This window comes from Bubalus bubalis, chromosome 3 (genome assembly GCF_019923935.1).
Source record: "Bubalus bubalis isolate 160015118507 breed Murrah chromosome 3, NDDB_SH_1, whole genome shotgun sequence".
In the NCBI taxonomy this organism is placed as follows: Eukaryota; Metazoa; Chordata; class Mammalia; order Artiodactyla; family Bovidae; genus Bubalus; species Bubalus bubalis.
In genome coordinates, this window is record NC_059159.1 from 24,030,248 (window position 1) to 24,057,546 (window position 27,299).

General features: G+C 44.9%; 1 protein-coding gene across 4 annotated transcripts in view; it reads right to left on the reverse strand.

Moving 5' to 3' along the window:
- Nucleotides 1–3,483: 3,483 nt before the first annotated feature.
- Nucleotides 3,484–27,299, reverse strand: part of SOCS7 (suppressor of cytokine signaling 7) — a 37,381-nt gene continuing 13,565 nt past the window's right edge. For 2 of the 4 annotated variants that reach the window (XM_045164804.1, XM_045164803.1), the window contains 6 exons: nucleotides 25,760–25,890; nucleotides 25,121–25,289; nucleotides 22,887–23,015; nucleotides 13,116–13,251; nucleotides 12,543–12,696; nucleotides 3,484–9,106 (listed from right to left, as the gene is read on the reverse strand). In XM_045164804.1, coding sequence (XP_045020739.1) covers nucleotides 12,573–12,696; nucleotides 13,116–13,251; nucleotides 22,887–23,015; nucleotides 25,121–25,289; nucleotides 25,760–25,890 — 689 coding nt within the window. In that variant the 3' untranslated portion in view covers nucleotides 3,484–9,106; nucleotides 12,543–12,572. Of the gene's footprint in view, nucleotides 9,107–12,542; nucleotides 12,697–13,115; nucleotides 13,252–22,886; nucleotides 23,016–23,039; nucleotides 23,167–25,120; nucleotides 25,290–25,759; nucleotides 25,891–26,755; nucleotides 26,858–27,299 lie in introns of those variants that run through there. The other 2 variants (XM_045164802.1, XM_045164805.1) reach the window with 2 other exon arrangements.

Genomic DNA, 27,299 nt, shown 5'->3' on the forward strand with positions numbered 1-27,299 from the left:
TGCAGATGACACCACCATTATGGCAGAAAGTGAAAAGGAACTAAAGAGCCTCTTGATGAAAGTGAAAGAGGAGAGTGAAGAAGCTGGCTTAAAACTCAACATTCAAAAACCAAAGATCTTGGCATCACTTCATGGCAGATAGATTGGGAAACAATGGAAACAGTGACAGACTTTATTTTCTCGGGCTCCAAAATCATGGCAGATGGTGACTGCGGCCATGAAATTAAAAGATGCTTACTTCTTGGAAGAAAAGCTATGACCAACCTAGACAGCATATTAAAAAGCAGAGGCATTACTTTACCGACAAAGATCCGTATAGTCAAAGCTATGGTTTTTCCAGTAGTCATGTATGGATGTGAGAGTTGGACCATAAGAAAGCTGAGTGCTGAAGAATTGATGATTTTGAACCGTGGTGTTGCACAAGATTCTTGAGAGTCCCGTGGACACCAAGGAGATCTAACCAGTCCATCCTAAATGAAATCAGTCCTGAATATTCATTGGAAGGACTGATGCTGAAGTTGAAGCTCCAATACTTTGGCCCCCTGATGTGAACAACTGGCTCATTGGAAAAGACCCTGATCCTGGGAAAGATCAAAGGCAGGAGGAGAAGGGGACGGCAGAGGATGAGATGGTTGGATGGCATCACTGACTCAATGGACATGAGTTTGAGCAAGCTCCAGGAGTTAGTGATGGACAGGGAAGCCTGGTGTGTTGCAGTCCATGGGGTCGCAAAGAGTCAGACATGGCTGACTGACTAAGGGGAACTAAGATCCCACGTGCTGTTGGGCAACTAAACCCATGCAACATTAACTACTGAGTCCACGCGCTGCAACAGAGACCCATTGCAGTCAAAGTTTTTTAAAATGGAATAAAGTAAAACTAAAAAAAAGGAGGTGTCTGAGCTGAGCTGTTTAACTGCAGGCTTTCTTATCCGGTAGGGGCCAGTGTGTGGTTCAGTGCAACCTATGGTCACTGGACAAAGCCTGCTGACCCTACATTGGCAGCATCTTCCACCTAAAGGGCAGCATCTTTGTCATTCTCTCTGACACCACTGAGAGCAGGAGGAAGCGGTCCACATCCCCCTTGAGATATCTTACATTACAGCTACATCACTTACTCCACGCTCTTACTCCACCCACCAAAAGCCCAATCCCTTCCTTAAAATTCTCAAGAAGCCTGACATTTAAGGTCTAAACCCCCCATCCCCATGACTCCATACAACCAAACTGTCCTGGGCAAACGATGAAAATCCAGGTTCAAGGCTGGCTGACTAGGAAAACGAGCTGCACTCCTGGGAGGGGGGCTGATCGCACCTTTCTTCAAGCACCACCACCTTGGCACTGTGCCAGCCCAGAGGCAGGGAGACAGCTGAATAGCACACAGGTTCTGTCCTTCAGACCAGAGATTATAGTCAAGTAACTCCAGACACATGAACAAATATTTTAACACAGAAAGGAGCATTTGTTTGGCTGAGAGTGGCTGGTGAAAATTCCAGAGGTGACTGAAGGGAAATCCTTGAAGGATAGCAGTTCTTCAGGTGAAGAGGGTAAGAAGTAACGGTCCTCCAGGTAGACAAGACAGCATGAGGGAAGATGGAGTGTCAGGAGAAGAGATGCCATGATCTGGGAACCTCAAATCATGCATTGTGACCAAGTGCCTCCAGTGTGGCCGGAACAGGAGAAATGGCCTTGAAGATGAGGAGTTAAGGTTTTCGTATCTAGTTTAAAAGTCATCAGTGATTTAGGGAAGTGACTTAAGCACATCTTTATTCTGGAAGGACTGGAGAGGGGAAACAGGAAGCAGGAAGACCAGTTGGGAAGCTGCTGAAATTGTCCCGGTGAAAAAGGGGAAGGGCCTAAACTAGGGCATGGCAACGGAGGAGGGGTGAGTGACAGGTCCTAGCTTCAGTGGGGATTGTGAACAAGAGAGAAATTGCAGTCAAAATTCCTCTTGAGAACCTCTGGGGAAGGGGTTCCATTAGAGATTAATAACTCAGTTTTTAGTACTTCTTCAGAGCTAGAGTCAACTCTAGTGCCTTTGGCTGAGCACCAGAAGAAAACGGTTGGTTTTCAGAATCCGTATGGCACAAGATGCTTGCACTCTTGAGACTGGAGAGGAACCAAAACAGAAAATTCACTTTTTCCATCTCACCCTCAATCGGGGGACACAGATGCAATGGAGGAGGAAATCTGCACAGTTACTGCCATGTGCTTATAACTGAATTCAAGTAGGTTAGGAACAGGCATGGTAAGACACAACTGAGGTGAGACAGAATCAAAGTGGAAGCTGAAAGCAGACAGGAAACACAGCAATTGAAGGAGGTGGTTTCAGGTTTTGGGGGTGAGGAGGGAGGGAAGGGACTATTTTATTCGGGGCTTCCTCTTTACGAAAGAATGCCTTTTCTTCTATGGCTTTATCACTCAAGCCAAAGAGGCCTAGTACCTCTTTCCCAACAAACCTCACACATCGTCACTAATATGAACAGTGTTGATTTGAAATGATGAAAACCTATGTCTTCACTTTCAAGAAATGCTCGCTAACACTCTTGACTGTTGGTGTTGGCAGAGATCTTTATGATCGACAAACTGTATCCAAATGGGGGACATTAGAGCACTGCATTACTGATTCCAAGTTAAGCATTTTTCTTTGTAATGTTCCTCTTACTTCATAGTTTGGAGCATTTTTTCTTCCAAAAGGGAAGAGAACTTTCATCAGGAGTTCATGCCTTCACAGAATGGCTATCAACATTGCTAAGACATTGTTTCATCCTAATATGGACCTGTGACTTGGGAGTGAGCTGAGTGGGGCCAGCGGGGATCCTGAGACTCCTTCCTGGGGCACTCTAATCAACCCTAAGACAACGCCACAGCTGAGAACCAGGGTTTCAGCTCACTTGAGTGTGCTTTCCACGCTGGGATGCAGAGAAACTGCAGAAAACTCTCCAAAATGTGCCAAGGTTAGCACACCAGCCTTCTAAGTGGGGAACTTGGAGACAGACTGGGTGAGAAAGTTAAGAGGAAAGATTTGAGTGGCTCCAAGTAGCCACAATCAGAGAAACATTTCTAGTCCTTTCCTCTCCAAAGAGGACCGCTCAAAAGGGAGTAGGCTAGAAAGACAGGAGGGACACAGGTTAAACTCATGAAAAACCTTGACTGCCAGTCTAGATATAAACTAGGAATGTCCATTACGATATGCAGTATGAACTCCCCCAAAATAGAGCAGAAAGGCCCAGAAAGCTCTCTGGAATTCTCCTGCACTTCCTAGGGAAGGAGAAAGTAGCTATGAGCAATGGCCATCAGCCTCAAGAATTTTCCAATCTCTCTGATTCTGACAAGACCACTTCTGGATGTGATCTGTTTAGCTGACATCACAGGGATTCCCTGAGTGCCAGGGTGGGCCATCTGACCCTAAATGGGTCGTTATGGTGTGAGGAGTCATGAGATGAGAGAGGGACTGAGAAACAACCACCCAAATAACATGAAATAATTTCTAAACATTTTTATTTCAAATCTCTTTTCACCCCTTCCGCAAAAAGACACGGGTCAGTACAGCAATCATAAAAAGGAGATACAAACACAAGAGTCAAATGTCTCCCGCACTGACACTTTACAAAAAACCGGGAATTGTACATGGGTTTTCCAAACAGGACCTGCAGCAGCTACTAATGTCCCTTTACAAGAGTCAACATGCCTATTAATACAGTATATACAGACACCCCATTCTGGAACTAATCTACAGGGACATCCCAACACCCCCCATCTAGCCCCAGAAAAATACCAAAACACATCCAAAGTGCATTTGTTTTGTTTATATCAAAACATCTTTCCCTTTCCCCACCCCACCCTCAGACCCTCCCACCCCATTTAAGATTGGCCTGCAAGTCTATTTTAACCATTTAGTAATTTTTTATAGTTTATGAAAATAAATTATACAGCAAATATTTTAATAAATTAAGCACAAAAAGGTTGAGGAAAGGAGAAAAACTAAATGGGAAGACAAAAGCCAGGCTGCGCTTTGGCTTGGAGGAGGGTGGGGTGGCAGAAGAGGACGGAAGTGGTTGCAGGGGGATGTGGCTCCCCTTCTGGTGAAGAACTGGCAACCACCCCGAGCCCAGATTGACACCCCTCTTCATTGAGCTCCTTAAAAACAACCAGAAAATGTACAGCAGTGGCTGTGCCACGGGCAGCACCAGTTTGGGCATTCCAACAGGCCTGCCCACAGAGCGGTGCCTGGATTATGCTTGTCCCTTGGAAAAGGTTCTGGGCCTAACAGTGAGGGGCAGGTCCCTGTTCAAGGGAGCACCAGGGATGGAGTAGTCAGACCAGCCTTCCCGCTCCACCTGAACCGAGTAGGGGGCTTAGGATGCAGCTCGGTGCGGGGCTGTGTGGTTTGTGATCTCCTGGGGCAGAAGTGTCCTAAGTTCAATTACACTCCATCTCCAGGAGCAACTAGGATCGCAGTCCAGCTGCGAGCAGACATTCACTGCCCAGACTGGCTGCTGTTTGCCTGCCCCCTCAGCATTTTGAAAGAGGGGGTAGGAGGGGGGCGGAAGCAATTCCAGGTACCCTCTTAAGAAGATGAAATGGGCATGGAGGTATGTCACAGACTCAGCATGCAGGACTGGCTTCCTGGGAGGGGGACCAGAGCGGGAAGGAATGGGAGAAGGCGCAGAGATGGGAAACAGGAAGAATTCAGGGGCACCTACCAGGAAGGTCAAGAAGCATGAAAAAGACAAAGACAATATGGAATCTGTGTGTAAAGAAAGGTCTTTCCCTGGCAGATTATAGAGAATCGATAATTTAAATACAGTTCCTTACTCTATTTTTCTAACTGCAGCATCTGAGTCCCCAGTGCCTCTGTCTCTATGCTCCAACTCTCACCTCACACCTCCCAAGGCTTCACTCTTATCAAGGCCTCCTGCCATTTTGTGCTGAGCATGAAGACTTTAATGTCAAAACAGGATAGATCGCGGGGACTGGCAGATTTGACTTTGCCTTCTTGAGCTGTGTGGCCCAATAATCCTATAGCTATCATGGGGGGAGGGGGGCATGCTTTTTTTTTTCTTTTTCTTTTTTAATAAAAAAGGTTTTACTCCCCAGGAGCAAATAAATCATTTTGAACTACTGATAAACACTGCTGCAGTGAAAAGAAAGATGGCTCCATGTATGCAATAGCACAAATTCCGTGTAAGAACAGCTGTGTCGACAATTAGAGCTAAAAATCACTTCTCCACTTCCCCCTTCCCCACGAACCAAACCAAGAGGATTCCCATAGGGAAAATGTCTAACTCAAAAGCTCCTCCCTTAGGGACAGGGGCATGTCATTCTCTTAGAAGTGGACAACAAACAGCAGGTCTCCCCTCAGTGGGGATGCTCTCCACACCCCCATTAGTGGCAAGACTTCTGCAAATAAAGACACACACATACGCACACACAGAGACTTTCAGACCTCCTTCCAGCAGCAGAGCTGTATGTCCCAGTGCTGAGGCCTCTAACTTCAAGGCTCAACCCCTAGGGAGAGGCAGTAGGGCAGCGGGGAATCTAACCTAAGGGGCAAGTTCCTCCAATTGCCATTTCCTACCAGGGTCAAGGGTTTCAAGCAGGCCATGTTCTTCTGGGTCCCGGGGTGAGGGCTTCAAGGCTGGCACCCAGCTTTGCTGTAGTCTTTCACCCTGGATCTGGGAACACTAACCACCCTGCCTCTCGCCAGTTCTTTCTGGAAGCATAGGGGTTCTGTGGCCATCCCCACATCACTCCCAACCTTAATAAGGGGCTTGTGGAATCAGCCCCAGGGACAAGCATGAAAGCAGAAGAAACTATGGTGATGGGCTCCCCACTATGCCTCTGCCCTCATGAGGCTGGGAGCTGCCACCCAGGGCTGGCTTTCCAGGGTGTCACACTCACTGTATCTAGGCACAGGCAGGCAACCAGACCAAGGTCATCGCCAACTGTCCCTAAGACCTAGTCGTCACCTATTTATCTAGTCCCACACCAAAGACCCCATACCTCCTCACTCCTGTGTGACCACAGCACACGAAATTCAAGTAATAGCAAGTTGTAGCGGTAACTGTCACTAGATCACAGTGGTTCACACCTGTCCTGAGGAAGGTTACAGTAGATCAGTCATAAACAAGCAAAGGTTAAACAGGCAGATCCGAGGTACTGACATCACCTAGCCACAACCAATGACGGGTCCCTAGAAGTGAGAGCCTTTTCCAGTCTGTGAGTTAAAAATAAAACAACCAAAAAGGAATGAGTTCCTTCTGCAGACTGCTTTTCAATTAGCACTACACAGAACTGGTAGAGGGCCAGGGGTACGGCCGGCGGGTGAAGGGGAGGTGCTGACAACAGCCAGCTGCTCCTGCTCCCTCTCCCTGTTGACTTTGACCGGGCTGGTGCCCTTCCTCCTCACCTCTGGATGGAGCCTGTCTCCTCCGGCACAATTCTGTTCTGTAGCCACTCTACTGAGGAAGAAGTAGGGTATCGCCTGGGCTGTGACTCATGCACAGACAGATCACAGACACGGTCACCACCCTTCCCGGCAGGAGAAAGGATGGTGGTTGAGGGTGGGTCACGCCTCCTCAGCTGGTTTGGTTTTGTACCTGAGTACAGATTCTCCAGTGGAAACCGCTGGTACCACAATGGGTCCAGGGTTCTGCCTCCCTCCATCTGGCTAAGCTGAGAGCAGTGAAGCCCCAGCCACGGGCAGGGCAGGGGCCCCTGGCTGACTTCTGGCTCTGGGCTCCACCTTGCCATCATAACCCCTCAGCATTCACATCTACCTGATGACTAGGAAGTTTTGGTCTAGACCACAGCACAGAAAAAGTATTCTTTGATGCCACTGCTCTAACTTGGGGCTGTGCACTGTTCAGTACACGCTGTGCAGGTATCTGCTTGTGTGCTCTTGTTCCTGCATTTCTCAGTGTCCTCCCCTCACCTAAAAACCAAAGTCTCACAGCCCCAGAGCTTTCCTAGACCATCTGGCCTTCCATGATCTTACCCACTCTGAATTTCTTTAGAGCTAGCCCTCGATTCTCCTTTGCTGCGCTGAGTCATTCTCCAAATGTGGCCGTCACCTAAAAGCTCCCTTAGGCCAGATAATATGTCTTCCACTTCTTGTGTTTTCCACAGTAGCTAGCCTAGAGCTAGACAAGTGCACACTAAAACGTAATTTTTAAAAAAAAGATTTCAGATAGCTGCAGAACAGCCACTTGAGGATCTCAATAGATTCCAGTCAGTAGGCTTTTGGTGGGTGGCACTTTCTGCAAGATGGCAAGTTAATTTGCACATTCAAGAGGTAAGACCCATTGGTTAAGCCAATTCCTGGGATCACTATCTTAACTGGTTGGTAATACTACCACGACAGCCAAAGAGAGAAGAGGGGCCAAACAACAGAGCAGAGGTGGGCTGCGTTTATGCTACAAAGCTCATTTTGTGCGTTACCTCTTGACAGCCAGGTAACAATGCAAATTTCCACCCTATTCAGCTAAAAGGAGGAACGGTCATTCCACGCAGGACGTAAGGCAGAAGGTCGATGCTTCCAGGTGAGGCAGTCCTATAAACCACCAAAACACTGGGGCCTCACCCTAAACCATCAGGAAACCACAAACCTGACATTATTTCTCTCACTAGATGAGGCAGATAAAAACACAGGGGAACCAAAAGAGGCAGTCTACTGGAACACTTACTGCAAAAGAGTAATAAAGATCAAACAGCTCAATTTTCACATCTTAATGACAAACCTCTCCCCAGAGTAACTCTACAGAAAAGCAAACTCATACTGCTATGTGATTTGACAATGGCCCAGTTCAGAAAAGCACTGGAATTCTTCTCTCTCTTCCTCTACTTCCATCTGGAAAAGAGGCAGCTCTCAAATCAGCATCTGACAGACTTCCCAATCAAAGGAGGGCAAACAAGATCTAACTCAGGAAAATGTCTGAGTTGCTAGAAAGAACTCAGGAAAATAAACAAGCCTTTGCTCCCTCCTGTTTCAGACCAACCTAAGATGAGCTGTAATGCTGTCCTCCCTATCACTGATCTCAAACATCCCATTAAAGCTGAGCCATGAGGGAGCTTTCTCTAGGAAGAGCACAATAGTTTCCTTTCTCACCCTCCTCCACATTCCCTCTTACTAGCTGACAGACATATGGAGGTAAGGAACACTGACTCCTAAGTCATGGGTACCGTTTGCCATTAAAAATCTGGAAGCACGCTCCATTAACGGCAGCAGCCTGGGACTGGAGCTCTGAACTGCTCAGGTGATGAAAATACTACTGCCTTGACAGCTGGTAGAAGCAATAGAAATGATGTTACCATGACCAGAGTGAAATGAAGTTATCTCGAGGGAAGAGGTTGAGGGGAGAGGAACAGGGCTAACATGAAGTCATAGAATTCAGTAAAACAGAACGAATATAGCTTCTATGAGAGGTGATTCTGAAATTAGGTTCCTAAACCTTAGAAGGAAGGTATATGAGGAGTCACTACTTCCCCAGTGGGGCCACGTGCCAGGTTTTGTCCAGCATCTTCTATTTGAGACTATCCACCCTCCTTTCTTTCCTGCTCCTGCTAAAGCTACCCATGCTTACAGAGAAGCAGGTTCTCCTCAATTATAAACTCCCAACTTGATCTGCACTCTGACTCCTTTCCCCTTCTTCAAGGTCAATGTGAAGACTGGAATTCTGCCTTTGGCACCAGCTGAATGACCATCACTGGCAACCTGCTCTCCTCTCCTTCCCTCCCCAAGACCTGCTCACCCTCAGCACCACTTCCAATCCAATGGGCACAAACCCCAGTTGCCTTTAGGGTGAGTCTTCTGTACCAAGAAATGCAAATATACAAAACAAAACTTCTGAAAAAGGAACAGTGTTGAGACTTCTTCCGGTTTTCCGGGGAGTTCATCCAGCTCCAGGAGCACAGGGCTGGATGTGACATGGTGGAGCCCTGATCAGAGTCCGGTGGTGTGCTTCATCCAAGTCCCAGGGTGGCGAGGGGAACCAGTCTCTTGCACAGAGGATCCCAATCCTTCCTACTCCCTCCTGTTTTCCTCACTCTCCTTTTCATGGTGGCTTCATTTCGTTCTTTGAAACTGGAGCTTGGCAACCAAATGCCTAGGTTAAAAAAAGGGGAAAATTAGAGTGGCTCAATACAGTGGAATCAAAACGGAGTCACAGGCCAGCCTCTGGAGGTAGAGGAGCACAGCTCAAAGGGAGAATGGAGCCTGGAGAGCCCAGTGCTTCCACAAACACTGCAGGTGGCTGGGGATGCAGCGTGGCCTTTGCCATGGAGACCTGAGCAGCCTACAACCTGGTCACCAAAAAAGGTCCTAAAATGACAGATAAAGATGCCCCTCACACCGCTTCCCTTCTCTCTTTTCCTTTCCCCTTCATTTTCCATTCACTTTTCCCCTCTGCTTCTCCCCTAAGGCCCACCTGCTCTAGGGACCAAAAAAAGGAACTGAGTCCCTGGAGGAATCCCTGGCGAGTCAGGCTAGAAACAGCTGCAAGCCTGCGGCTTCTGGCCAGTGAAGAGGGCTGACAGATCATCACAAAGGCTGGTGTGGCATTAACCTTCCGATTCAAGAAGGGCACTGTGCCAGCTGTCACTCTGTCCCGTAACTCCAAGCGCCCTGGCAAGAAATTCTCCAGGAAACAGCATGCACAGACCAAGTGGCCACTAAGAACTCTGAAATTAAAACAAGTCTGACCAACGAGAAATCCTAATGGCCAAATTTCATAGCTTAAAAGGCCTTTCCCTTGGGAAGTGTTCCCAAGAGAACTTCCCTGTTTTTTCAAGGGGTCCTCAGAGCAAGCACAGCAGGGTGCTTTATTCTCTGCTACAAGCAACAACCCCAGTGTCACAGCAAAAAAGAGACCCCAGGAGTTCAGTGCAATCCTCTACTAATACATGACTGCCCCTCCACGCTCATGATCAATGGCCAGCCCCAGCCTATGCCTGATCATATCAGGGGTTTTGTACTTAGAGGATCTCTTGCCTAGAATGCCTGCTCCCAGGTCCTCTCACAGTTAACTCCTTGATATTCAAATCTCAGCTAAAATGCCACCTCCTCACAAGAGCCTTCCCTGATCATTCAAACTTGAGTATGAATGACATGTTACCACTAACCACTGAACTTCACTCAATTTCCCTCACAACATGTACAGTCAACTGAAACTAGCCTATTCCCTGACTCACTTGTTGCTATCCTCCCTAAAGAACTGCAGCTCTGTGAGAACAGGGCCTTTGACTATCTTGCTCAGCACTCTCTTCTCAATTCATACTGTCTACTTAATATATAGTGGTCTGCTGAATCAACAAATGGGGAACTCACTAACTCCTGTGGAAAACCATTCCATACTTGGATCTGTTCAAAAGGTTCTTCTAAAGATAAACTGAGGACTTCCCCGACAGTCCAGTGATTAAGAATCCAAGCTTCTGCTGCTTGGGGCACAGGTTCAATCCCTGGTCAGGAAAGTTCTATATGCTGCGCAGTGCGACCAAAAACAAAATAAAGTAGAAATAAAGCTGGAGACTGAGCTCTGTTTATAACTTACTCTGTGTTCCGGCCAGGCTCCCTGGAACCACACAGAATAAGTTTGATTACTCTTACGAAAACCTATCAAACACTTCTTTTGGCCTCCAAGCCCCTCTCACCCTAAAACTTCTCTGGTCCATGATAATCATTTATTCCCTGCATTATGAAGTGTGGACAGTCCCCACCATCCCTAACCTCTCTCTGAATATACATGTGCTCGTGTAGGCTCCTCCTAAGGCACAGCACCTACAGAAGCAGTGCTCTAATTGAACAGTGCCAATTATTCCTCAACAGTGCAGATGAGTAGGTGGGTCCCCCTAGTTCCCTACCCTAATCACTGCAAAGCCACCAAACAGAGAAACCCTCCTAGACAACAGAGCCCTTAAATGTTTTAGGAGACACTTCCGAGCGCACACAGCTTGCCAATACAGGCAAACCTCATTTAACTTGTTTCGCTGCGCTTTTACAAGTTGAAGGTTTGTGGGAACTCCACGTTGTCAGATGATGGTTAGCATTTTTTAGCAATAAAATATTTTTAAATTAAGGTATGTAGATTTTTTAGACATAATGCTAGTGCACACTTAACAGACCACAGTATAGTGTAGACAAAACTCTTTATATGCATTGGGAAACCAAAAAAATCAAGTGACTTGCTTTATTGTGATATTTGCTTTTTTCCAGTGGTCTGGAACAGAACCCGTGATACATCTCCCAGGTATGCCTGTAACTGAAGATTTGACACAGAAACTGCACATCCAGCCCAGGATCCTTTAAGTTAAAACTTAACTGCCTCCCAGAGTTATCATTTCTTGATCTCTCTTCATTCCTCTTCCCCTGCTAGTCCTGGCTCACATGCTCTCCCCTCAAGAGCACAGGATCAGAGACATCCAGAGCCAAGAGGAGACACATAGCTGGGGTCATCTGAGCCATGGCCCCAAAACACCCACGGAACAAAAACACCAGTTGTCCCTCTCTCCCATTATGAAGAGAGCTGAGAGGGTGGGAAGAGTTAAAGCCCCCTTTCCACTCTAAAGCTGTCCCACCTATGGGTTTCCCCCCTTTCTTCTGTATGGGGGATGGGATTAAAAACAGATGAGGTTAGAAGAATTCAGCGCTTAGAAAGGACACTCCCCACTGAGAGGGGTGAGGGTAGTCTTTGACCCCAGCAGTAGATCACTAGAACGTGAGATCTTACACATAACCCTTACTACCAAAATCACCACTTTCTGGTAATTCTGTTCCCTACTTACCTCTACTTTCAATATTCACATTAATGTAATTTAAGAAGACTTTTTTTTTTGGCTGAGCTCCGAGGCATGTGGGGATCTTAGTTCCCCAATCAGGGATCGAACTGGAGCCCTCAGCACTGGAAGCATGGAGTTCTAACCACTGGACCACCAGGGAATCCCCAAGACTAATTAGAATCTACCTGTACAAACCAGTATTCCAAGGTATTTTATGGGAAAACAAATAAATAAAACTCAGTATAGCAATGGGATACACTCTTACATAAATGAATCCCTTAGTTAATTCATTTATTCTTTTCACCAATTTACTTTTCAGTGGCCCAGATGGAATTTTAAACAGAACAGCAAGCTGTTTTTTCCTCATCCCCATATTCCAAGCCATGGGACAGTAGAACTCTCACTGAAGTGCATGCCTGTTGCAATTAAGGGCATTTTGTGTTCCCTTTGATGAAGTTTTCTTCCCCTTTGGTTTCCTGCTTTACATGTCATTTGTCCAAGAGCTGCACTTCTATGTCCTCCTCTTTATATATATTCAGTGATTAGCATGCATGTTGCTTTGCAAATACTCAAGCCTCTCTTGTCTATTTGTTCTTCTCCCCGCTGGGGTATGTGCCCCCCTGGGACTCTGTGATCAGATGTGGCAACTCTCTGGACAGACGCCTGGATTGGGGTATGTGCATGGGGTGGGAGGAAGGGGGCAAGGCCCAGTGCAGGATAACTGCCCAGGAAAAGACCAGGCTGGACAGTGAGGTGGAGTATGCATACCCTTGGTGGTGACCAGCAGGGGGCCCCTCGCTACGTGGAGGGTTCCAACACCTCTTGCTTCTGTTTGGAAATGAGCTGCGCTTCCTTTAGAGACAGGTATACCTCTTCCTGAGGATCATAGTAGTAGAACTTTCGGATATAAGAGATCAGAGGCCTACGAATAATACAAGAGGGGTACACACAAGTGTTATACAGAACTTAAAAAAGAAAGATCACTTTTATTCAACCCTCCCTCCCTTCTTTTCATTCCCTATATGGTTGAGACAACACCAAAGAGTCTCTGCCAACTTGAGAAAATTCCCACTTTCTCACTTATTATAGTTCTGTCTCCCTCACTCTTACCATCTCCACTCTACTCTTCACAGAGTCTGCACAAGGGAAAGTGACACATGCACACACCTTCCTCCTTCTTGGCTGTACTGTGACATTTCTAAGTTAGGTGCTAAGACACAGGAGAAGTGAAAAATGACGCCTCTGAGTTGCCAGGCTCTGCCTGTACACTCCACTTGCAGGCCTCACTGACCCTTTAAGTAACCCTCCATTCCTGCTCCGGCTCTAAACACCCCATCATACTTAGGCAGTGGGAGATCCGGGATGTGATCGATCCGGACGAGCTGTCGGATTCGGAATCGGCAAAGGTGCTGGAGGGATTTGACATTGCTGAATCGGGACACTGGATAGAGCAACTGGACTGGAGTTGGTGGCAGTCCTTCAAGAACAAAAACCGAGAGAAATATTCAGATGAGACAAGGCAGCTAACTATATATAATCTTCCTTATGAAGAGAATCCAGGGAACGGAAATGGTGCTTCTTTACAGTTCACATATGTCTTCTGTGCAAACACGCCCTTCCACAAAACTTGGTTTCCATAGTACTACCACCATATTTCATACTCAGGGGAGCCTATCCTCTGGCAGGGGGCTTCCCCAGCCTGACTTCTAACAACTGAAGAGTCTTGCTCTTCAAACAGCTCAATGAAAAATGTCAAGCTAGAGACTTTGCTTGGAGCCAAGTGGCCAATCTCAGGCCCAAGGACAACAGTCAAAGACATCCTTGTTGGGAATGGGAGACACTTGTTTAGCATCTAGAATATCTTGAAGGTGAGGACTCAAAAAGGCTGTTCAGAGGGGTCCCCACCAAATTCCAACTGAGAGACAGTAAGCAGAAGGCAGCAGCTAGGATCAAATTTTACAGGCCGGTCACACGGTCGCTTACTTCAAGCCTGGACAGTCAGGTTTAGCTACCTTTTACTCCCCGACAATTCTCCACCCCCACCAACCAACCTTCTTACTTCTGAAAATTTAGGTTGGGTACAGGAACAGAAAAAAAGATGATGATACTTTTTCTTTTTTAGATAAACAGCTTCCAAATAATATTCATATTGGTGAATTATTTTTTTAAAAGGTTCACTTTAATTGTGTGTGCTCAGTTGTGTCCAACTCCTTGCAACCCCATGAACTGTACCCCACCAGGCTCCTCTGTCCATGGAATTTTCCAGGCAACAATACTAGAGTGGGTTGACCATTTCCTTCTCCAACGGATCTTCCCGACCCAGGGATCAAACGAGCATCTCTTGCGTCTCCTGCTTGGCAAGTGGATTCTTTACCACTGCGCCACCTGGGAAGCCCAGGATGTGCCACCTGGGAAGCCCAGGATAATACTTTTAAAAGAAAAGCAACTACAGTAGCTTGGGCAAGCTGGAGTTGGTACTGTTCTGTGTACAAGTGCCTGCTGACTAAGGCCAGTCAGGCCCAACGGAAGCCCCACACTCATGTTTCATCACAGTATCAGCAGGCTCCATGCTGGGAAATTCCAACCCCCGGGGGTCAATGCCACAGAATGGAGACACCCACAATGGCAGGGACACTGAAACACGTTCAAGAGAATAAAGAATACTCTTGTTTCAATAAACAAAGGACTATGGAAGGTAAGCAAACTGCTCTCAGAAAGAATCTGAGTTGCAAAACCTTTGAAAGAATTCTTTTCTCAACCATTGTTGAATCAAATGAAACTCTGTAGACACAACTTGTTGGAAAATAAAATATCTATTTTTGGAGTTTAATTTCAAACAGTTTTAAAATTTTGTTTGAAGCCATGAGAAGAAAAAATTAAAGCTTGCAGATTGTCTCCCAAAGCCTTTTCATGGTTGTTAATAACAGACTTTCTAAAAAAATTAAAATACATTTCATGCTATATAAGTAAGCCTATCTTAAAATCATTTAGCTCAGTCTTCAAAGCTGTGCTCCCCAACAGATACCACTATTACCCGCCACTGCACAATGAAGAAACTGAGGCCTACTGAGCTTAGAGAATTTGCTCACAGCACAGAACCAACAGAGCTGGGCTTCCCTGAGCACTTGCTCTGTCTGAGGAAGAGTTTAGCCCAGGGAACCTCAAAGGAGGGCTCTCCAGGAGTCTTCCAGAGCACCTGCCCATGTGACTGTCTTAACGGGGGGTGCTGTCAAGACAGTCACAGCTTCTTGATTCAGGACCAGTCTCTCTTAGTCCTTGACTTCTCACCCCTATCCCTTCAAATCGAACGCTTATATTTTTAAAGCACTGTAACCCTCACCCTCAGGGGCTGGTTCCCCGGGGGGTCGAAACCAGGACTTTCTGCATGTAAAGCTGACCTGCTAACCACTACACGATGGAAACATAAGCTCAGATCATGAGCTCCTTATTTCAAAATTCAGGCTTAAATTGAAGAAAGTAGGGAAAATCACTAGGCCACTCAGGTATGATCTAAATCAAATCCCTTTTAATTATATGGTGGAGATGACGAATAGATTCAAGGAATTAGATCTGTAGAGTGCCTGAAGCACTATAGAAGGAAGTTCGTAACACGGTATAGAACGCAGTGACCAAAACTATCCAAAAGAAATGCAACAAGGCAAAGTGGTTGTCTGAGGAGGCTTTACAAATAGCTGAGGAAAGAAGAAACGGAAAAGGCAAGGGAGAAAGGGAAAGATACACCCAGCTGAATGCAGGGTTCCAGAGAATAGCAAGGAGAGGTAAGAAGCCTTTCTCAAATGAATAAGTAAAGAAACAGGAAAACAACAGAAGGAGAAAGACTAGCGATCTCTCCAAAACAACTGGAGCTATCAACAGAACATTTCATGCAAGGATGAGCATGATAAAGGACAGGAACAGTAAGGACCTAACAGAAGCAGAAAAGATTAAAAAGAGGTGGCAAGAATACACAGAAGAACTATATAAAAAAGATCTTAATGACTCAGATAACCACAATAGTGTGGTCACTCCACCTAGAGCCAGACATCCTGGAGTGTGAAGTCAAGTGGGCTTTAGGAAGTGTTACTATGAACAAAGATAGTGGAGGTGATGGAATTCCAGGTGAGCTATTTAAAATCCTAAAAGATGATGCTCTTCAAGTGCTGCTCTCAGTATGCCAGCAAATATAGAAAACTCAGTAGTGGCCACAGGACTGGAAAAGGTCAGTTTTCATTCCAATATCAAAGAAACGCAATGCCAAAGAATGCTCAAACTATCAAACAACAGTGTTCATTTCATATGCTAGCAAGGCTATGCTCAAAATCCTTCAAGCCATGCTTCAGCAGTATGTGAACCAAGAATTTCCTGATGTACAAGCTGGGTTTACAAAAAGGCAGAGGAACCAGAGATCAAATTGTCAACATTTGTTGGATCATGGAGAAAGCAAAAGAATTCCAGAAAAACATGTAGTTCTGCTTCACTGACTATGCTAATGCATTGACTGTGTGTATCACAAAAAAATATGGAAAATTCTTAGAGACAGGAATACCAGACCACATTATCTGTCTCCTAAGAAACCTGTTTGCAGGTCAAGAAGCAACAGGTAGGACTGGACGAGGAACAACTGACAGGCTCAAAATTGGAAAAGGAGTATGACAAGAGTGTATACTATCACCCTGCTTATTTAACTTCTATGTAGAGTACATCATGCGAAATGCCGGGCTGGATGAATCACAAGCTGGAATCAAGATTCCAGGAGAAATATCAAAAACTTCAGATATGCAGATGATACCACTCTAATGGTAGAAAGTAAAGAACTAAAGAGCTTCTTCTACTGCTACTGCTAAGTCGCTTCAGTCGTGTCCGACTGTGTGTGACCCCATAGATGGCAGCCCACCAGGCTCGGCCGTCCCTGGGATTCTCCAGGCAAGAACACTGGAGTGGGTTGCCATTTCCTTCTCCAATGTATGAAAGTAAAAAGTGAAAGTGAAGTCACTCAGTCATGTCCGACTCTTTGCAACCCCATGGACTACAGCCTACCAGGCTCCTCTGTCCATGGGATTTTCCAGGCAAGAGTACTGGAGTGGGGTACCATCGCCTTCTCCGAAAGAGCCTCTTGATGAGGGTCAAAAAAGGAGAGTGAAAAAGCTGGCTTAAAACTCAGCATTAGAACAACTAGGTCCAGGGTATCCAGTCCCATCACTTCATGGCAAATAAAAGGGGAGAAAGTGAAAGCAGTGGCAGACTTTATTTTCCTGGGCTCCAAAATCACTGTGGATGATGACTGCAGCCATGAAATTAAAAGACACTTGCTCCCTGGTAGAAAAGCTATAACAAACCTAGACAGTCTATTCAAAAGCAGAGACATGACTTTAACAACAAAGGTCCATATATACTTAAAGCTATGGTTTTTCCAGTAGTCACGTATGAATGTGAGAGTTGGACCATAAAGAAGGCTGAGTGCTGAAGAACTGATGCTTTCAATCTGCGGTGCTGGAGAAGACTCTTGAGAGTCCCTTAGATACCAAGGAGATCAAACCAGTCCATCCTAAAGGAAATCAACCCTGAATATTCATTGGAAGGACTCATGCTGAAGCTGAAGCTCCAATACTCTGGCCACCTGATGTGAAGAGATGACTCATTGGAAAAGACCCTGATGCTGGGAAAGATTGAAGGCAGGAGGAGAAGGGGATGACAGAGGATGAGATGGTTACATCATATCAGCAATTCAACGGACGCGAATTTGAGCAAATGGTAAGAGATTAGTGGAGGACAGAGGAGCCTGGTGTGCTGTAGTTCATGGGGTCCCAAAGAGTTGGACTCGACTTAGCAACTGAACAATAACAAAAGCCCTCATCCACCCACCCACACCACTGGTTGGCCCTCTCCTCATATACCATTAAAAAAAAATTCACACATGGATTTCTCTCCTGAATATATTTAAACTCAAGTGGTTTTAAAATAATTCTGGGTTCAAATGCCTCTTTGAATTTTACCTTTTCACTCATATGCTTTAAATATCAGATTAGATCAGATCAGTCGCTCAGTCGTGTCCGACTCTTTGCCACCCCATGAATCGCAGCACGCCAGGCCTCCCTGTCCATCTCCAACTCCTGGAGTTCACTCAGACTCATGTCCATCGAGTCAGTGATCCCATCCAGCCATCTCATCCTCTGTCATCCCCTTCTCCTCTTGCCCCCAATCCCTCCCAGCATCAGAGTCTTTTCCAATGAGTCAACTCTTCGCATGACGTGGCCAAAGTACTGGAATTTCAGCTTCAGCATCATTCCCTCCAAAGAAATCCCAGGGCTGATCTCCTTTAGGATGGACTGGTTGGATCTTGTTGCAGTCCAAGGGACTCGCAAGAGTCTTCTCCAACACCACAGTTCAAAAGCATCAATTCTTCGGCGCTTAGCCTTCTTCATAGTCCAACTCTCACATCCATACATGACCACAGGAAAAACCATAGCCTTGACTAGACGAACCTTTGTTGGCAAAGTAATGTCTCTGCTTTTGAATATGCTATCTAGGTTGGTAATAACTTTCCTTCCAAGGAGTAAGTGTCTTTTAATTTCATGGCTGCAGTCACCATCTGTAGTGATTTTGGAGCCCAGAAAAATAAAGTCTGACTGTTTCCACTGTTTCCCCATCTATTTCCAGTCTTTAGAAAATTACACTATGATGAACAGAAAGCTTTTGGAAGGTTGGTTGTAATACTGCTAAACTCAACATGACGTTTCAGAGACAAAAGTAATTTATGTACCTAATTATTTATTCCCAAAGACAGTACTATAGGACTTGTACTTAAAGAGGTCAGGATAATAGTAGCATACTATTATCTGACTGTTTGCTTACTTAAATTTTAATGACCATATATACTTGCCTATTTAATTGTGTTATTTTTAGACTTAGGTTCACAAACAGCAATTTGAAACCTGTTAATTCTCTGATATTCCCTAGTGTCAACTTGACTGTTCACTGTTTGCCCCCAAACACAGCAAACAATTGGAGCTCTGATATCCAAAGCATGTTTCACAGAAGAGGTCAGGAATGAAGATAAGTCCAACATAAGACACCAGTGCAGCTGAAAGGGAAAAGCAAGATACAACAGTGGTCATGAAGAACTTTCCTCTGTCCTCATGCCAGGATGCCATGCACAAATCCAATTTTCAGCCACTTTGCTCTTTTCTCTGTCCCCTAAAAGGACCAGGGTTAGGCATGAGGGCTTCCCACGTGGCTCAAGTTGTAAAGAAACCAGCTGCCAATGCAGGAGATGTAAGAGATATGGGTTTGATCCCTGGGTTGGGAAGAACCACTGGAGGAGGGCATGGCGACCCAGTCCAGTATTCTTGCCTGAAAAACCCCACTGACAGAGGAGCCTCATGGGCTACAGTTCATGGGGTTGCAGAGTCAGACACAACTAAAGTGACTTAGCACGCATGCACACAGGCATGATGAATCTCTTTCAGAAAAAAAGTAATAAGAATGTCTTTCAGGTCTTGAGCACCCAAACACCCAGGTCTTTCTCCCACAACAAACTATTCCCTGAAGACCAGAAATATCCAACCCCAAATGTCTATTAACAGGACTGAATTGAGAAATCTGAGATACAAGGAAAATATATCACTGAACAATTAATTATAGTCTTAATGATAGTACAAAAGAGGAAGCAATTGATTTCCTTAGAGTGTCTGACTCAAAGTGTGATAAAAAAACAAAAAATATTCTCTCTTCAGGCACTTCAGAGATGATGGAGATTCTTCCAACTAAGAAGAACACATTGAAGTAGAGTTTGGCTCTCACAGCATCAGAAGTTTTGTGCTAATCCAATCACATTCTCTTTTGGAGACTGCTGCTTGGTGTTAGGTGTTTAGCTTACTACTGTGAATCGGACCAGACTGAGATGCAATCAGCAACCTCAGATTTATCATGACCATGCTCCAACACTGTCATGAGAAAAGATAAGGGGCAAACCAAGCTCAGGGGCCATCCTTTTGACCAATGATCCCTCCCCCAACTGCTAATTATTCTACTTATTAAATTCTTTCTGCTCCTCACTTGGTGCCATCTAGAACTTTCATTAGGCCTGGCTTTATAATCCCTATAATCCCTGGCCTCCTTTTGCACCAGGCTGGATATGCTGCTAGTACATTCAGCTCTAGATTTGAGCCAGAAAAACCTGCCTCTGCATTCTGACTCTGTAATTCACTGTGCATCGGTTTCTTAATCTGTATTTTTAAAAAGATAAAAAAGGAGGGAGAGACTGTAACATTCCTTCAAGGGATCTCATAAAGGTTAAATGAAACAATACGAGCCCCTTGTAGGCAGTTACCAGCATCCCAAAGTCTAAACAAAAGGGCTCCTTTTACCATCCCCTGAGATATAATCCCTGGTATAAACTGACAGAGCTCAACCTAAATCTAATGACTACCACCTCCTCACGGGAATCCTCTCCCCTAATAAAGTCAGCCTTACAGAATGCCTAGACCGCTGATAAGCAAAGGGAGGCAGCAAACAATGGTAAAGGAGAACGCTGACCTGGCCTTCTGTGTCCCAATCTTTCAAAGAGAAGTCACTTATGGTCTAGGGGCAAACTAATTTGCTTTCCCTTCTCAATTTGATTACAATTTTAAGTGCAAATAGATATCCTACTTGTATCCTAGAAAGACACTCTCCACCGTGTTTATCCACAGATAAACACAATTCTGACTTCTTTATGTCCTCCCTTTATGCCAGGAAACTCAATCTGCAACTTGCTTACTGCTATTTTTTTTCCCATAGCAGAAGGTGGGAAGTAAAGCACAGGAGTTGGAGTCAGTTGGGCCTTGGTTTGAATCCTGGCTTCAGCACTAATTAGCTGAGTAACCTTTAGAGTAAGTGGCTTCACTTTTGAGACACCCTTAGTTTCTTCATTGACAAAATTAAAAAAAAAAAAACAAACTTTTTTTTTCGAGAGACCAATCTATTAGCTAACTTTGAAGCTGTTGCAAGAAATTAAGAGATATTTAATAAAGATCCTGACAAAATACCTGGCACATCGTAGGCAGGCACATAACAAATAGCAGCAACCACTACAGGTACTGACCTTCAGCAGTGTTAAAAATCTTACTTAAAATTTCTGCAGACAAGGCACATTTGTGGAATGAATGAGCTATACCTGAGGAGTCCAAGATTCCATGAAGTCTCTCAATATTCTACAAGTGATACATGCTCCAGACTCCCGAGTCCTCTGAGAGGATCCACCCACAAACAGAGATGACTACCCACCCTGTCCCTGTCAATCGCCACCAGGCTTTATATAGACTTTAACATGGGCTCTTGCCTTCTCTTCCTACCTGACCCCTTTTTGAAGCTAAGAGCTCTCTGAGGGTAGTGTATGTGCTCAGTCGCCTAAGACTCTTGCGACCCCAAGGGCTGTAGCCCGCCAGGCTCCTCTGTCCATTGGATTTTCCCAGCAAGAATACTAGAGCGGGTTGCCATTTCCTCTTCCAGGGGATCTTCCTAACCCAGGAATCAAACCTGTGTCTCCTACATTGGCAGGGGGATTCTTTACCACTGAGCCACCTGGGAATCCCTCTCTGAGGTGGCTTCCGCTGCTGCTGCTAAGTCACTTCAGTCGTGTCCGACTCTGTGTGACCCCACAGACGGCAGCCCACCAGGCTCCCCCGTCCCTGGGATTCTCCAGGAAAGAACACTGGAGTGGGTTGCCATTTCCTTCCCCAATGCATGAAAGTGAAAAGTAAAAGTGAAGTCGCTCAGTCGTGTCCAACCCTCAGCGACCCCATGGACTGCAGCCTTTCAGGTGCCTCCATCCATGGGATTTTCCAAGCAAGAGTACTGGAGTGGGGTGCCATTGCCTTCTCCGCTCTGAGGTGGAGAAGTAGCTTCTTTTTGATACTGAGTTTATTTGATACTGTTTATTAAATAAACACCCCCCCAAAGCCACAAACTCTAAAAATGGCTAGGCAGAATCAGTTCCTGTAAGAAAGGATTCTAACTTTTTCCATTTAACCAAGTCAACTGCATGAGACCCAACTGTGCTGACAGCACTGATGCAAGTAGTCGATGAAGTGCGAGTTAACAGCCCACACCCTGCCGCCTTACTGAAATCACCAGACCATAAAACACATTCCTGTAACCTGGCTCAACTGATGTTCCGGATATCATCTGATGTTCCGCCAGAGGCGTCCCTATAACTTCTTTTTAGAGCAATTTCTTGACACCCAGTTTAAGAATCTTAATCTGATTCAGTGGGAAAGCATGATGTTCTCATTTGAAGTTCCGTTTCTATCTTACAAATTCCTCATTTTACTTTTTTCCAACATTATAAAAGCAGATTCCTCCAAACCATCCCTTCAACCCAGCCTTCAACAAAGATGATATAGATACCCCCTATTTAGTGGGCAGGATAGGGACTGCCAATGCTCCCAAACCGAGACTAGTCTCTGAATTCAATACTGGCAGGGATACAGGACACAACAAAGTACTCTCTAACAAAAATTTCAGTACAAATGCACAGAATCCAGGGCAGACTGCTATTAAATTCAGCCTCCTTGACACTCCCATTTCTAGTGAAGACTCTTTTACTTTCCCAGTTTCCCATGAAAATGACCCTAGAGCTCTCTGTTTCACATGTAAATGTGAGATGCCTGGATCAGGAACAAGGAAAGACCTCTGAAAGTTAAACGTGAATACATGACACCCAGACATCAGAGGCAGGATCAGTTTTCTCATTCACGTGATCAGAGAAGCAAAGATTCCTTCTCAATATGTGTGTTAGTCAGCCGTGTCCAACTCTTCGTGACCCCACGGACTATAGCCCACCAGGCTCCTGGGGGATTAACGTATAAGGACAGGATATTACCCACTAGGCTCGAGGAAGAGTGGATGCTACAAGAGCCAGGAAAAAAAGCTTTAAGTGTTTCTGGTTTGGGGGTTTTTTGGGTGAGTGGGTGCAGGAGTGGAGGTAGAGATCCTGCACGATCATACTCAGTTAAATAATTAATATAAAGCTTTGAATAACTGTGGGAGAAGACGGAGGGGAGGGGTGGGGAGTGGATATTATGCTTGATCATACCCAAGTAAGCTAAATAATTAATGTAACGATAGCCTTACCTGGAACCCTGGATCTCAAGAAATAGAGAAACTTCCCATTCTTGGAGTGCATGATGGCCCTCTTAATGAACTCCACCACTGATTGACAGCGATCCTCAAACTTGGGATGACACCACAGGCTGAAGGTTCCTGCCATGGAAAGTTAAGGAGAGGTAAAAATGCAAAACTTACTTTAGGAAGACTTGAGAAGCTGGCTTGAACATTTTAATGATTTTCCCTCCTGGAAAAGTAGCTTGTGGTCAAGCTGAGTCAGAGGTCCCTGTTCCTGCTTGTTCTACAACTAATGGAAAGAAAGATGTTGCTTTTAATAATATATAAATTATGTCTTACAATGTTTCTGTTAAACAATAATAAATTTGAGTCAGAAAAAGATATAAAAAGATTTTGTTGAGTATGAACACTAATCTTTAAACCACAGACCATAAAGAAAAGGCAGCTATGCTAAAGTGAGTTTAAATGACATTCCTCAAGAAGATTTAAATCTTCAAGTATGCATAGAATAGGAAAGACAGGAACAGCGGTTTTGTGGATCACACTCATTCATGTATGTGTTAAGCACAAAAATCAAACTCTAAGTCTTTTCCTTCTGTAACTTCTAAAATCCCACACCCCAACATATTACAAAGATCCCACCCCAAACTTTAGAATCCCAAAGGCAAAAAGCAATCTGAACTCCCATAACTTAAAAAAAAAAAAAAAAAAAAAAAAACTTCAACTAAAACACTAAATCCAAGAGAGTCACAAAAGGAATACTAATCACTCAAGAGAACTGCAGATTTGAGAACCTTGGCTACTCTTTCGGGATCACTTAAAAAGATGAAGACAAAAAAAAAAAAAAAAAAGATGAAGACAAATGTTCCATTGCAAACTGGAAACTGAAAGGCCCAGGGCTTCTATTAAAGATTCCATTTATTCAAGGCAGAAAAGTTCCTTTGAACAAAAAGTAATTGGAGAACCATTTGAAAATACTCTGAGATAGGCATCTCGCCTATCGGGAACCTACAGGTCAAGCATTTATTCATCATTTCCATGGCCTAGTCATTTATAATTTCAATAGGTTTATAAAAGCACTTCACTCTGAAATGCTATTTTTGCGTTTTGTTTTGTTTATTCGACTTTTGCTTTTAGGAACAGCAGGAAAACAAGTAGCAGTCTACCCCACAGTTCTCTAATTCTCTCAAGTCTTTGGACTGAAGTTCCTTTCTCTTCATGCATCTTGAAAGCAGAGGTGGGGGCAGAGGAAACCATGGGCAAAGCTATGCTGACCTAAACAGCTACCTCTTGCCTAACAAGAGAAGGAAACCAAATTAATTCAGCAGAACGCGGCTGAGAGCAGGAAAGATACAGTGGTGCCTGAGAAGAGCATGAAAGAGCCCCTTACGTGAAATGCTGTATCTCATACAGTTCATTTAAGATTCATCACATGTGGGAAGAGCAAGAGGAATCGGAGGGGCAAGTCCATAAAACTCCCCAGAGTTCTCCACATTTTTAAAATCTGTAGCATATTGCAGGTATTTTGACAAAGTATGTGTTAGCCAGCCCCGCCACCAATAACCATTACAAGTTTGTGGCCCAAATCAAATACCAAATGTCCTGATGCAAAGTCCATCCAGACAGCAGTACTGAACAAGTCAGCTTCTCGACATGACTGGAATATTAAGCACAACCTGACCACAGAGGAAGACAGACGGTATGTTGATTCCACAAATTCTCATAGAGTTTTGATGACTATTTCCTACAAGACTACAAAGCTGACCAGGAAAAGACATAATTATCATTGATGTGACTGCCATGCAAAGAAATTCAGAACAGAACAGTCATAGGATCAACAAATTCTCCTCTTTATATACATGACTAATATCTCTAGATGGTAAGTTTAATCATGAACCAAAGCTTGGGAGAATCTGTCTCATGGTCCTAGGTTATTTCTTCCTGCTACGAAGAGAGTTTTACTGGCTTTATTCTGTTCTTCAATAGTCTTCTTCAGACTCTATTTAGGAGACAAGATGCTGAGAAAACTTTTAAATGGAACATGTATGTTCCTCACCATCCCCACCAATATTTCTTGTGATCGAAATCAGTGCCCATATATCAATATTCAGTTGAGTCCCTGAGATTTTCCTACCTACTCACAGTTCCATTTCTGTGAATCCTTCCAATGAGAAAATCAGATAGCAAAGGTAGAAAAAGCCAAAGGGGAAAGAAGGCTGCCTTCAAATGCCAGCACCTCTCACCTCTGTAGTGCTCCATTCTGGTGTGGTGAGTGATACCCTGTGATCGGAAACTGAGGCTCAGGATATAACGAGGATCGGAGCTGTCTCGTACCAGAAAAGAACCATCAGGCTTGCCTTTCAGCTTCATCTCTGCATCTTCCCAATTCATTGGCCCCCAGTACCAACCACACTATCAAAGAAGTGGCAAGGTGTTAGAACACAGAAACATCAAAGTTTTCAGCACAATTACTCTGACCACAAGAACCCCCCATTTCCAAAACACCGCAGTAGGCAGAAGCTGGTAGGAGTGCCTCAACCATTAGCAATGAATTCCAGGTTCATCACACTTTCAGGCCTTCAAAGTAACAGAAAAACTTTACAGTTCCATTACCAAAGCCCTACAAAGAAGAGACAAGGGACCTAGGTCAGCTTAGACTATGTAAATATTTCTCCATAACTTTTCTCACCAGGTTCAGATGTTTTTTTCAGATTCAATTTTACAACATCTCATAGAACTAATGATAGCAACATACTGTTTTGTCACTGTAAATACAGAAACAAGGAAACTACTCTTCCTCTAAAAAGAATAAAAGGGGAGCCTGGCTTAGAATTAGGAGAATGTGAGAGGAGGAAAGCTGCCAGTCCTCAGGCACCACCTACCTTCTCCAGCTCTCGAAGGCTAGCCGCAAAGCTGCTCGAGTCAGGCCGGTAGAGGGGACACTGGAGGTGCTGCGGGGGCTGGCTGTGCAGAGATTCAGCTGCTCGGATGGGAGCAATCCGGGGAAATGCATCTGCAGGGCAAGAGCGCAGTGGTCACATGTTGCTCCTTATCATTCCCAACCTCAAGTAGACCCTCCCTCCCCCCAAAACAGAGATGCTAACTGAAGACGGGCAAGGCATTAGAAGCTAAGCTGGAAAGGGTGGAAGCCAAAGCAGTGCGGAAGAGCTGGATGGGCTGGGACAGAAAGCTGTGTGGGCTCGTGTAAGCTGTGAAGGGTGGGTGGGGGCATTTAGCCCCAGGAAAGGGGGAGGCAGCAGCTCACTAACCTGACTAAGGCGACTACTTCAGGGCCTGCACCAGCCTAGAGCGATTCCAACTTCTCCCACCTCGAGGTGAAGTGCCGGTAAGGCAGCCTTGGAAATAGTGACTCACTTAACTTGCCCAGGAAGAGCAACGATTTTGCCAAGCAAGTAGATTTTGTCAGGCAAGTAGAAAAGAATGCTGATTTCATTCATTTTATTCCTTGGGCACTGGGGGCTGGTCAAGCAGGTATGGGCTACTGAATGCTTGGTACTTATTTACAAGGCTGCAGTAAATGCTAAAAGCTTAGAAAGATCACAGAACTTTGAAAACCAGCAACATATTAAACCTCCTACTGACTCAAGAATTGCAAACAAGTTTCAGTAGCAAAGAGACAAAAAAAATCCAACAGTCTTTTATCTCTACCAAAAATCAGATTTGCCTCCATAAAGAAAACAGGCTAAAATAACCAGTGCTTGGCCTCATTTCCAAGGAGTTCTGGTCCAGCCAAGGGGATATGATTTAAGCTTTCTCCTAAGTTCTTTTATTTCCATAAATAGATCTCTCCCATCCTTCAAAAGTGTTTCACTTTGTACTCCCCACTCTTGCAAGTCTTGCCTCTAAGCTAAGCTAACCTGGGGCATGGGGTGGAGGAGGCGGAGGTAAGGGGAAAGACTGCAGGGAAGACCCCATCGGAGCCACAAGGACAGATGTAGGCAGCGTCCCACTGATATCATCTAGAAGAGAGAACAAAAGCAAGAGGTTCAGAAATACAGGCAGAATGAGCACAGGGAAGGCAGAGGAGAGGGAAGAGGATCATCAGGCTGCCCTCGGGGGCAAAATGGCCTGAGCTTCACCCTGTCTTTTTTGCAGAGGGCCACAATCATCTTAATCTGGTTTCCTTTGCTTGAAAGTAGGAAAGTAAGGATATCCCCAAAGCTGCCCACTGGCAGCAGATTCAGAACAAGATAAATACTCTTTATAAATAAATAAAGATTGAAATAATATATGGACATTAGATGTTACAGCATGCAGGTAAGAGACCCACTTAACCACTTTGGAGATGAGAGGGGTGCTGAGAATGGGACAAGAAATATAATAACTGGGTCATCATTAGAAACCCAGGAGTCTGTTTGGTTCCTGGCAAAGAACAAAAGGTCGACAGAGCTCAGGGCAAGA